This window comes from Leishmania mexicana, chromosome 24 (genome assembly GCF_000234665.1).
Source record: "Leishmania mexicana MHOM/GT/2001/U1103 complete genome, chromosome 24".
NCBI lineage: Eukaryota > Euglenozoa > Kinetoplastea > Trypanosomatida > Trypanosomatidae > Leishmania > Leishmania mexicana.
In genome coordinates, this window is record NC_018328.1 from 261,478 (window position 1) to 273,669 (window position 12,192).

A 12,192-nucleotide genomic window follows, 5' to 3' on the forward strand; every position below is an offset into this window, starting at 1 on the left:
TGCGAAGCCACAGTACATCAGAGCCCCCACCCACCCCACCCTATTCCTTTGTTTTCATCGGCGTCATGTGTGGCGCTCTTCAGTGGGTGTTTGCGTCCCGGTAAGGCTGAGGGGGAAGCTGCGCGAGCATGGGACGGTGGAGCGGCTCTCCCTCTGCCACCATTGCAGCAGTCCTACAAGACCGCCCATACCTCCCCCACCCCTCTCCATCCCTACACCCACAACGGGTGCTTCAATCACTGCCAACGTCATCGTATGTGTTACGGTCTTTGATGTAGAGCGCACCCACTCCTCACCCCGGTCCTCTGCACCTCCCCCCACCCCACCCCCACACACACACTCCGGTTTGGAATCCTCTGTCGCCCGGCTCGCTATCATATGCGAGGAGGGCAGCCGAGGAAGATCGCCCCAGGGATGGGGGGAGGGAGGGAGGGAGGGCCGCAGTGTCCCCGAACAGGTTTGTAAAGGCAAAGACCCATCGCCATGGCACATAGGCGTATACATATATGTATATAAATACACGAAGGCAGGACACTTTATACGCGTATGTCGGCGCTGTAGTGGTGGGGATGGAGGAGGAGGAGGAGGGGTGATGCCGTTACGCTCCTCTCTTTCTCTCTGTGTGCCAATAGACTATCACACAGAAGCTCAGAAAGGCGCTTGAAGGAGGTTGGATGTAAGCGTGCGTGCGTGTGTGCCATGCCCTCCGATGCCCAACGCCCTCCCCCACCTAGCGAAGGCGGTCAGGGGGTTGCGTGTGTCGGTCAGTGGTATTCTCTGCGACGGCGAGAGTGTGCGCACTCCCTCCCACACACACACACACCTGCCCATTCTTCACTGCTCTCTTTCTCCCCTACATGTCACAGGTCTCTACGGGCTTAGCAAACCTGCAGTGGCGGGTAGCGAGCGCATCAGCACACACACACACACGCACACACTGGGGGCGGAGGGCGTGCTTCGACACAGCTCCTATCGCACTGCCTTTCCTAGTGGCAGCGCAAGAGAACCCCCACGCGTCCACCTTCTTTGTCCATTCTGTGCCCCCCTCCCCTCTACCCCGGTCATGTCCATCGACGCCGGCCTCTGCGACCGCTATGTGGTCTTCCTCGACATCGACGGCGTTCTCCTGCCGGTCCCGAAGTTCACCTTCGGCGGTGGCGACCTTAGCGGCACGTGTGCGCAGACCCTCAAGCGGCTGATCGCCGCCCTCGGAGGACGCGACAGGGTGACGCTCGTGCTGTCCTCCACCTGGCGCAACCACCCTGTCATGGTGGACCGGCTGAACACGTTCATGCAGAAAGAGGCCGGCGACGGCATCCCTGTCGTGTCGGAGAGAACGCCAAACGGGACGGTGCTAGTGAGCTCGGTGACGTACTACCCCGATGACCCATCGGAGCAGCGCCTCGTGCGTGATCGGGTGGACGAGGTGTACCGCTGGCTGCACACGCACATCACGGATCACCCAGAGGCAATTGGCGGGCGATGGTTCGCGATCGATGACATGCAGCTAGACGTGGACGAGCGCATGCGTGGGCACTTTCTGCACACGCAGACAGACGTCGGCATAACAGAGGCGGACGTGGACACCGCGTGTGCGATGATCGCGTCCCATCCAAGCCCGGCGGAAGCCTACGCCGCGGCGGTTGCCGCCCTCACTGATCCGGCGCTGAAGGCGGAAGAGATTGACATTCATAGGGTGGTGCAGTCTCGCCTGGAGGCGCAGCTCGCCGCTACCACTGCGGAGCTCACAGAGATGCAAGAAAAGGTGGCGGCCCTCTCTGCCGAGAAGAAGGACCTCGTCAAGGAGCTGGCCGAGAAGCAGCGGTCTATGGAAGACATGCGCTACCGACTGGCTGTGTACGACTTTTCCAAGCGCTATCCCTGCCTCGCCGCCGCTGTAGAGCTGGCTAGCACCAAGACGGGTGCCGAGAGACGCAACATGGATGCCACCATCCGCACCTTCGTAACGCTTCTCATGGACCGCAAAGAGCTGCAGAAGAAGATGCGCAGCGAGGCAAAAACAAAGGTGCAGCAGGCCTCATGACAGGCAAGCGGCTGCGACGCTGATGGGGATGGTGGTCGTTGTCACCATACTCGAGCGGGCGAGCAGGATGATGTCCCATTGCGCGCCTCTCCGAGCAGCCGCCACGCGGTACGCAACGGCATATAGATTGTGGTTGTGGCAGGGCCAGCAACACAGATAAACGGTGCGTGTGTGCGTGTGGGTGGGTGAGCTGTACAGACGACAAGCAGGATGAAGGATACATGAGAACGAGGGAGAGAGCTGTCGAGGCATCGGAAGACGCACACACGCGCCCGCGGTGCGTCCAGAGAAGCCATTATTCCTGCTCACCATCTTGTATCCTTGCTTGTCCCCATTCCCTCGGCGAGGGGAGGAGAGGGGAAGGGAAGGCAGAGGGGCGTGCGCTCGCTGGCCGATGCTGAGCTCCCTCACCAATACCCTCTCAAGGCTGTGCACACACTCACGCACACACATACGCACACGAGTGCACGCACGCGCCATCGAAGATCACACCACAGGGTGAACGCGTTCGCGTGAACTCGAGCAACGGCAACACCAAGAAACAAAAAGGAAAGAGTTGACGACTTGGTGTCTCGGGCTACGTGTAGTAGGCAAATGTGAGGGCTCTGCATCTCGTAGCTCTCTTCCACGTCCACCTCATCGACCGACCCACCCCGATAAAACCGCTTATCGGCAGCCACCAGACCACTCGACACACAACCCGACCTTCCAAAGCAAGTCGACACGACCTGAGATCCAGGGCCTTCGTGTCACCACCAAACCCCGTTCCGCTCACTGGCCCACTCCTCCAAGGCTTCTCCCCAGCCGACGTTCGACAGTCTGTGACGTTTCGCGGCACCGTCGAAGCTGTTGACCTCCATCCCGCCACCACCACCTCCGCTCCCTCTGCAACAACGGCAGCGCTTGTATTCTTTCCGCCATCGAGCAGCGTTCTATCCGCAGAGCTGCTCAGTGGCCGCGTATTCAAAGACAAGGTAGTGTTTCTGCGCCGGGCGCCGACCGCTGAGGCGGAGGCGCACACCGTTTGCCACGACTCGGAGCCTGTAGCGCTGGAAGCAGCCGCTGCACCTGCTTGTGTGCGTGCGTGCACAGACGACTGCGTGTTGCTCTCATCACTTTCTGCGCTTCTGCACCCCCTCTCCCTCACCTATCACCTATTGGTACTTTGAGGGCATCAGGATGGTGCGCGGCAGCACTTGACCACGCGCGCACGCCTCGCTGACTCCCCTCCGCTCCGTCTTCCTCTCTCTCTTACAGCGGCGTTGTGTGCGCCGAGAAAGCAGGAAGGCGGCACTCGTCACACCTCTCCGCGATCATCGGGTAAGTGAGTCGCTGAGCCTCAAAAATTCTTCAGCTCGTCTTTTGCGTCCCATCAGCACGCCCAAAACCCCGAGAGCGAGCACCCCACAAGCGTACGCACGTCGTCTATGCGGGCTGCACCTATACAGTCGCTCACTCACGTGGCACTGCGCCCTACCGCGTGCCTCTGTCTTATCTCAGGCCTATACACCGATGCGTGCATCACGCATCAATACTCCGCACATCAACGTCACCAGCAGCGGGACGGTGGTGCACGGCTCGCATAGAGGCACACACACCCTTTAGAGTTCACACATAGACACAGTTGCACACAGCGTAACAATACCAGCCACGGCACACAGCTGGCAGACGGCCATCAGACATCTATCACACCCGTCACCTACTGTGACCGAGTGCGGGAGGGCTCGGTCACACACACACACACACACAGACGCGCATACACGCAGGGGCAGCTGCACATTTTCCCAATAAGGGGTGGGTGGGGGCACCAACACACTCTCACTACCCGCAGATCCGCATACACCTCCACACAGCACGGCATACATGCCTAGTATCGCTGCCTCTCTGCTGCCCACTCTCTCCTCCCTGCCATCCCCACCGACCGACCAGCCGGCCCTCCCTGCTTCTTCCTCCACACCTTGTGTCTCTGTGCGTGCACACTCACACACGCACACGCACACACGCAAAACCCTCTCGGCACAAGATCCTTTCGCTTGAGCAATCCCCCTCCTCCCACCCACCCCCTCACATACACACACACACACAAACATACACACACACACGTGCATACACGTTCCCTCTGCTTGCCTGGTCCGTATCACAGCGTCACCCACCCCTGGTTGTTCCGCCGAATCTGTCGTTGTCGTCGTGCACACTTTCGCCTTCTCCTTCCTTTACTTCTCGCCTTCGTTTTGGGGCGCGGTGTTCGTGTCGGCGGGCGATAGCCAACGTGACGATGCGCAAGTCAGCGGCAGGTAGCGGCTTTGCCAACGGCACGTTCCGCCCTCCCACAACGAGTGGTGAGGATAAGCCGGCGGAGCGCAAGCTCAGCACGCACCCACTACTGCCTGCCACCTTGGCTGCCGCCGTTCCGCGCTTCATGACCGGTTGGCGGGCCCTCAGCAACGCCAGCTTCAAGGCACCCGGCTCAGGGGATGCCAGCCACATCAGTGACGACCCCGTGGATCTGCCTGGCCCAACTGTGACCTGTGTCACCTCCACTGGCGCTCGGCGCGAGGTGATGTACCCCACCGTTACCCCACACAGCGTGGGCAGTACAGCACACAATGACCTTCTGGCTTACCGGCTGGCACGGCGCAGCCAGATAGACTACCACCAGCCGGAGTCCGCCGCCAAAGCGATGGCCGCGCGGGCCCTCCAAGCTGCCGCGGCAGCGCGAGGGAAGACGGACGAGGACTCTGAGGGCAGCGGGAGCCAGGGAGGCGACACTGCAAAGATGCTAAAGGTGGAGGCCGGCACTGGAGGCGTGAAGGCGGCTCCTGGTGCATCAGGGCCTGCCGCAGGTGACACTGCCGCGGCAGCCAGCGAGGGCCATGAGACCGCCGCCGCCGCGAACGAGGACGCTATCCCAGCGGACAAGGTGGTGAGCCGCTACCCCGTCAGCCCCTATGGCAAGCTGTACTTCCAGGTCGAGACGGACGGTGCTACGCGGCATGAATCTGTCGGCATCGTCATCATCGATACAGAGTTGCTGGGGGTTATGATGTACGACCGCGTGGGGCGGCAGTACGGCAACCGGCCCGACCCCGGCTACCCGATCAAGCAGGAGGAAGTGGACAATGCCAAGGCGGGCAGCGTCTTGAAGGTGGGCACAAAGAATGTGCTGCTCATCACGGCGCTCACCGAGGAGGCGTTCCGCAGCGGCGAGTTCTTCTTGCGCTCCGAGCATGACCTCCGCGTGAAGGAGGACAAGGCCAAGGCCAAGGCCGAGGCCGTGGCCGCCGAGGAGGCAAAGGCGCGGAAGCCCGGGATGAGCTTCGGCAACTCGCTCAGCAACAGCAGCGCCTTCGCCTCCATCCTATTCCGCCGCCGCCCCAAGGATGGGGAGACGGGCTTCGTCGTCCCCGTAGCCGGGCGTCCAAAGATGGGCAAGAACGGCATCATCATGGACGAGCTGCAACCGCTGCACGACCCGGACCGCGAGAAGGCGGTGGTGCTGTTCCGCGCCGACTACAAGCGCGACGTGCACGGCCGTCGGCAAGTCTCCGTCGTTGTGGACCCGATAATTGGCGACAAGCTGCGGCCGCACCAAATCATTGGTGTAAAGTTTCTCTTCGACTGCATCACGGGCGAGCGCATGCTCGGCTACCACGGCGCCATCTTGGCCGATGAGATGGGCTTGGGTAAGACGATCCAGACGGTGGCCACCATCTACACCTGTTTGAAGCAAGGCAAGCACGGCCACCCGACGGCCCGCAAGTGCCTCGTCGTGACGCCGTCTTCGCTGGTGAAGAACTGGTGCAACGAGTTCGACAAATGGCTGGGCGAAGGGGCAGTGAGGCATTTCGCCATCTCCGAGTCGACTCCGAAGGGGGACCGCATTATTTCCCGCTTCGACGGCGATGGCGACGTCCTCGTCATCTCGTACGACCAGCTGCGCAAGTATATCGACCGCCTCTCGGGGCTGCGCTCTGTCGAACTGGTCGTCTGCGACGAGGGCCACCGCCTCAAGAACGCGGAGGTGAAGACGACAAAGGCGGTGGACATGCTGCCGACGCGCAACCGCGTCATTCTCTCCGGTACCCCCATCCAGAACGACCTCTCCGAGTTCCACGCCATGGTCAACTTCGTCAACCCCGGCATCCTCGGCAACCGTGACCTCTTCGCACGCGTCTTCGAGGAGCCCGTCTCCCTTGGCCGTGACCCGGAATGCCCAGACCACCTCAAATCTCTTGGCCGCGATCGCGCGCATTACCTCTCGATGCTGACGCAGCGCTTTATCCTTCGCCGCACGCAGTCCATCAATGAGTCCTACCTGCCGCCCAAGGTGGACGTCACCGTCTTCGTGCGGCTGGGAGAGAAGCAGGAGCTCGCCTATCAGAAGCTGGCCGACGTGGTCGAGTCTGCGGAGTGCACGCCGCTGGTGCTTATCTCCGCCCTGCGGAAGCTGTGCAACCACATGGACCTCTTCCACGACGCGGTGCATCTGTCTCATCAAATTGGCAACTCGGCAGGTGCGTCGGCGCAGCAGCAGCAGCAGCAGCAACAGCAACAGCAGGCTGGGCGCCGTCGCGGCCGCAGCAGCGCTGCAGGTGAATCGAAAGGCATCCCCCTCTCTGTACTACCGAAGGGGTTTAAGCCGGGTAGCTTGAACATGGACTGCGGCAGCAAGATGCACTTTGTCTCCCTCGTGCTCGACGAGCTGAAGCGAAACGGCGAGCACGACAAGCTCGTCATTGTGTCGAACTTCACGCAAACACTCGACATCATTGCGGCGCTGTGTAACTCGAAGCAGATCGCGTACTTCCAGCTTGATGGCAGCACGCCTATCAAGAAGCGCCAGCAGCTGGTGGACTACTTCAACGTGCCCGGCTCGCAGGAGGTCGTGTTTCTGCTCTCCTCGAAGGCCGGCGGTGTCGGGCTGAACCTGATCGGTGCGAACCGGCTGATCCTCTTCGACCCTGACTGGAACCCCGCAAACGATGCACAGGCGATGGGCCGCGTGTGGCGTGATGGCCAGAAGAAGCGCGTCTTCATCTACCGCCTGCTCAGCACCGGCACCATCGAAGAGAAAATCTACCAGCGGCAAGTGAGCAAGCAAGGCTTGTCGGCGAACGTGGTGGATATGCAGGAGGATTCGAAGCAGCACTTCACACTGGAGGAGCTCAAGTCCCTCTTCAAATACAAGGCCGACACGCTGTGCGACACCCACGACCTGCTGGGCTGCACATCCTGCGAGGCCGTCGAGTCCTTGACCGCGAGCAGCCGCGGCAAGCAAGCAGAGGAGCTCAAGATGCAGTTCCGCAAGGTGGGCCAGCCAAAGAAGAAGAGTGGGCCACGCATGGATGAGTTGAAGGCGTGGCGCCACATCAGCGCCGTTGACTCTTTCAACCTTGACAGCGTTACCCGCGCCGTGGCGCAGCACGCGCCATTCCTCCTATCCTTTCTCTTCGCTGACGAGCGCGATAACACCAAGATGGCCGGGCCCGTGGTGTCGACCCGCGTGAAGGTCGACAAGCCCGCCTTTGAGGAGGACGAGGAAACGATCACGTGTGCCAGCCAAGCCGCCATGCAGCAGCAGGAGAGCGAGATGGAGATCGAGGTGATCGACAGCGACGATGACGAGGAAGAGGCGGAGCTCGAATCGTCCGAAGAGGTCAGTGATTAGCGTCGTGAAGTCCCTCTTCACTATTCAGTGGTTGTCGACGCAGATACAGTCGACAAGGATGTCTGCTGTGAGTGGACAGGCGTGCGTGTGTCTGTCCTTCAGCAGTGGTGCGCAGCGCGTGTTGTTTCGCTTCTTTGGGCCTCTGGGTTACTTGCTTGTGCTTCTCTCGATCCACTCCTCTCGCGCGTCATCGCCTGTGCACGCCTCCGAAGCATCTTTCGTTCTTTCTCTCCTCCTCCTCCTGTCTTGCAGACCCTCCATGCCTAGCGCGGTGCAGCTTGCAGCGCACGTCTCCCACCCCCCCTCTCCCTCCAGCGTCTACGTATGTGCGCGATCTCGCCCCACTCCCCGCTCGCCCCCCGCGATGCGTCGCTTTACTTTCTCTCCCCCCACCACCACCACCATTGACGTAACGCGTGTGTGCCGCGCTGCCTCGCGCCACGGGGACGGGGGCTCTTGTGACGGGGCTGGCCGGGGGCGCGGGTGGACTGGGGATGAACACATGTTGTGTGTGGCAGAGAAATGCGCACGCGTTGTGGAAGACAGGCAGGCAGAGGCAGATAGAGGCGAGCCTGTTCATTCGACGTGCCGCGTCTCTCCTCTCCTTTATGGGCTCTCCCCGCCGTCCCCAGGGCGAAAGAAGCGGGCCGCCGCCCCTCCCCCCTCTCCCCTGTATCCCACACTGCCTCTCAACCTCACCCCTACCTCCCCCTCCCCTCCGCTTTCCTTTGACATTCTTCTCCGTCATTCACCGCAAACACAACCCCACCCACCCACCCACCCATTTCGACCCGCGCGCGGATTCATCAAGCAATACTCGTGCCCACTCACACCTCCTCCTCCTCCCACCCACCCCCCTATTCCTCCACCCCCTCCCTCTGCCCCGCACACACGGTTAACGCGTAGCGCCAACTAGAATGTCCCTCGGAAACGATCTGCAGACCAAGATGGCGTCGCACGTGCACTCGCACGGTACACATGTCCTGACGAACCGCTACCTGAACCGTGGCACCGCCTTCACGACAGAGCAGCGTAAGAAGCTTGGCATCCTTGGTGCCCTGCCGCCCACCGTTGAGACCCTCGAGATGCAGATTGAGCGTGCCTGGACGCAGCTGTGCCGCTATGACAAGCCCATCAATCGTTACCACCATCTGGTCAGCATCCATGCCACGAACACAACGCTCTATTATGCCCTCGTGCTCGCCCACATCGAGGACCTGCTCCCCATCATCTACACGCCGACCGTCGGTGAGGCCTGCCAGAACTTCAGCAACTACTGGGTGCGTGAGCGCGGCATGTATTTGAGCAAGTACCTCAAGAGTCACTTCTCTGAGGTGATGAAAGAGTCCCTGTACGACAACGTCGACGTCATCGTGATCACTGATGGCTCCCGCATTCTCGGACTGGGCGACCTCGGCGCCAACGGCATCGGCATCAGCATCGGCAAGTGCTCCCTGTACGTCGCCGGCGCCGGCCTGCATCCGAGCCGCGTGCTACCGGTCGTCATGGACGTTGGCACAAACACGGAGCGGTATCTGAACGATCCCGAGTACCTCGGCACCCGCGAGAAGCGCCTCGATGACGATCTGTTCTACAGCCTGCTGGATGAGTTTATGGAAGCTGTGAAGGAGACCTGGCCCTCCGCTGTCGTGCAGTTCGAGGACTTCAGCAACAACCACTGCTTCGACATGCTGGAGCGCTACCAAAAGAAGTACCGCTGCTTCAACGACGACATCCAGGGCACCGGCGCCGTCATCGCTGCTGGCTTCCTGAACGCTGTCAAGAAGTCCGGGCTTGGCCCGCTGGAACAGCGCATCGTCGTCTTCGGCGCCGGCTCCGCTGCCGTCGGTGTGGCGAAAAACATCGCTCAGCTGGCCTCTCGCATGTACAACGTGGACATTGCTGAGGTTCTGAAGACGTTCTACCTGGTCGACACGAAGGGCTTGGTGAGTGACACCCGCGGTGACAAGCTGGCGGCTCACAAGGCACTGCTGTCGCGCAAGGACATCTCGGCCGAGGACAGCCAGAACCTGAAGTCGCTCGAGGACGTGGTGCAGTTCGTGAAGCCGACAGCCCTCCTTGGCCTGGGCGGGGTCGGTCCTGTGTTCACGGAGGCGATAGTGAAGAGCGTCGCCGCCAACGCTGCCCGCCCGATCATCTTTCCACTGTCGAACCCCACGAGCAAGGCGGAGGTTATGCCAGATGATGCGTACCGCTGGACCAACGGTGCAGCTATCATCGCCTCCGGCAGCCCCTTTCCGCCCTCGACTATCAACGGCAAGACCATCAAGCCGTCGCAGGGCAACAACCTGTACGTCTTCCCAGGCGTCGGCCTTGGCTGCGCGCTGGTCCAGCCGTCCTACATCTCGGACGACCTCCTTGTGGCTGCCTCGGCGTGCCTGAACCTGCTCACGACGCCCGAGCAGATGGAGGCGGAGCAGCTGTACCCGCCGCTGGGTGACATCCATAACATCTCTGCCCACATCGCCACCGAGGTTATCATGGAGGCTCAGCGCCTCGGGATCGACGGAAACAAGGACCTGCCGCGGGAGAAGGATGCTATTCTGGCGGTCATAAAAACATCTCAGTGGGTGCCGCACTACCCGGCAGAGCTGGACGCCAGCCTCCTGTGAAGGGCGGCGGCTAGACGTCTGCACCCTGCGACGGTAGCGCTGAGGGAAGGCGGTGCCGCAGTTTGCATACGTGTAGTTGTGTCTGCCATGCGCACGCGCATCTGTCACTCAAAGCTACCTATAGGGCCCTTCTCACCTCTTCCTGTCCCGCGCCCCCGACCTCACCTCCCCTTATCGGCACCCTCCATGAAGGCATGGTTGCGTGCAGTACCTTCGTCTGCGCGCCTCTGGGCCGCTGCTGCTGCCCTTCCTGCAGTTGTTCGCGTGTGCGTAGGCGCATCTGTCACTCTTCGGAGTTCTCCTTTACCGTTATCCCCCCCCCCTCCCCTTTCTACTTTCTGCCTCGCTTCCGTTCCTTTTTACTCGAGATGGCGATGCGTGCGTACACGTGTGTGTGTGTGTGTGTGGGTGTGTGTGTGCCCGCCGCCTCTTGCTTGAACCCCGACACCACGCATCCCCCCTTTCGCCTTTTGTTCTGGCTTTTCTGTGGATCTCCCCCTCTCTCTCTCTCTCCCTCTTTCACCCTCCTCCCCCCTCCCACCCTCCTGTGACACCTCCTCCCCTGAGCCCCCTTCATTGGGCACCGCCTTCGTCCGGTTGTGGAGGTGTGCCTCCTGGCATGCGTGCGTTTCTTCCTCTGGGATGCATCCGCTTGCGGATGTGCCGATGCTCACGCTGACGCGTTCCCTTCCTTCGCACGTGCGTGAAATTCCTTTGTTTTGTCGGAGGAGGAAGGGGGGACGGATGCTCACGCCACATGGTGGCTGCCTGCGCGCACCACCCGGCGTCTCTCCGTCCCTCTCGCTCTGTGTGTTGTGTGTGTGTTGGCCCCCTGTTGGATATCTCGTTTGGGTGTGCGTGTGCATCTCGCTTCTTCTGTGCGAAGACGTCGCACTCGCCCGCCATGTCGTGTCCTGAGCGTCTACCAACGAGCTCATCTCTCCCCTTTCCGCGCCTCCTACGTGTTGGCGCCGCCTGCTCGCTCCGGCACACTGGAGACGACGACCCCCCTCCCCCCTCCCCTCTCCCGCCCTCTTCCCGTATCCCGGAAGTCGACAAAAGCAGGGGGACGTGAGTGGTGGGGTGGAGAGAGAGACCGACAGAAGGGGCGGGGCGGCGAGGGAGAAGGGAACGGCGCACCAGCGGAGGGAGACGGACAGAGCGGAAGAGAGGGCAACCAGAAAAGGGAGCAACAAGGAAAACTGGCACAAGAGTAATCGGGTATCTTTTTCGGGCGTGTAGGGAGTGAAGGTGTGGATGAGAAAGTGTGGTCGTGCGTGTGGCCCACAGGAACACGCTCCATCCTCCCCCCTCCCTCCTCTCTCCCTCTTCCTGCTATGGTTACTGTCTCACGTAGGCACATCAGCACGCGCAGGCCCGAGGTGTCGCTCTCCTTCTTCGTCTTGTCACGTCGGAGCCCGACACTTGCTTCGTTGCAAAAGCATTTTATTTCTTTTTTCTGTTACGCCGTTGTGCGTGCGCGTGGGCCCCGCTCGCCTCCCGCGATGCGTCGCTTTACTTTCCCTTCCCCCACCACCACCACCATTGACGTAACGCGTGTGTGCCGCGCTGCCTCGCGCCACGGGGACGGGGGCTCTTGTGACGGGGCTGGCCGGGGGCGCGGGTGGACTGGGGATGAACACATGTTGTGTGTGGCAGAGAAATGCGCACGCTGCAGCACAGGCTCCTCTGGTGCTCTTTCCGGGCTCATGAGCGGAAACTAAAGGAGCGAAACCACAGAGGAAGCAATGAACGCGAATGCTTCCGCAGGAGAGGTGCTGCCGTCATCATCATCACCTGTTCCCCCCCCCCCCCGCTCCCATCTGCGGTCAGCGATGTCGTCGACG

The 12,192-nt window shown here is 61.3% G+C and overlaps 3 protein-coding genes across 3 annotated transcripts; all 3 read left to right on the forward strand.

Annotated features, from left to right (window-relative positions):
• Positions 1–1,063: 1,063 nt before the first annotated feature.
• Positions 1,064–2,044, forward strand: LMXM_24_0750 (conserved hypothetical protein; the record flags this gene model as incomplete). Its single annotated transcript, XM_003875838.1, has 1 exon — positions 1,064–2,044. One exon carries the CDS (start codon positions 1,064–1,066, stop codon positions 2,042–2,044), a length of 981 nt encoding a protein of 326 aa, XP_003875887.1.
• A 2,275-nt stretch (positions 2,045–4,319) lies between these two features.
• Positions 4,320–7,712, forward strand: LMXM_24_0760 (DNA repair and recombination protein RAD54,putative; the record flags this gene model as incomplete). The annotated part of the gene is made up of 1 exon (XM_003875839.1): positions 4,320–7,712. The coding sequence occupies one exon, from the start codon at positions 4,320–4,322 to the stop codon at positions 7,710–7,712; it is 3,393 nt and encodes a 1,130-aa protein (XP_003875888.1).
• Positions 7,713–8,629: 917 nt separating this feature from the next.
• LMXM_24_0761 (malic enzyme) lies at positions 8,630–10,345 on the forward strand (the record flags this gene model as incomplete). The annotated part of the gene is made up of 1 exon (XM_003875840.1): positions 8,630–10,345. One exon carries the CDS (start codon positions 8,630–8,632, stop codon positions 10,343–10,345), a length of 1,716 nt encoding a protein of 571 aa, XP_003875889.1.
• Positions 10,346–12,192: the final 1,847 nt, after the last annotated feature.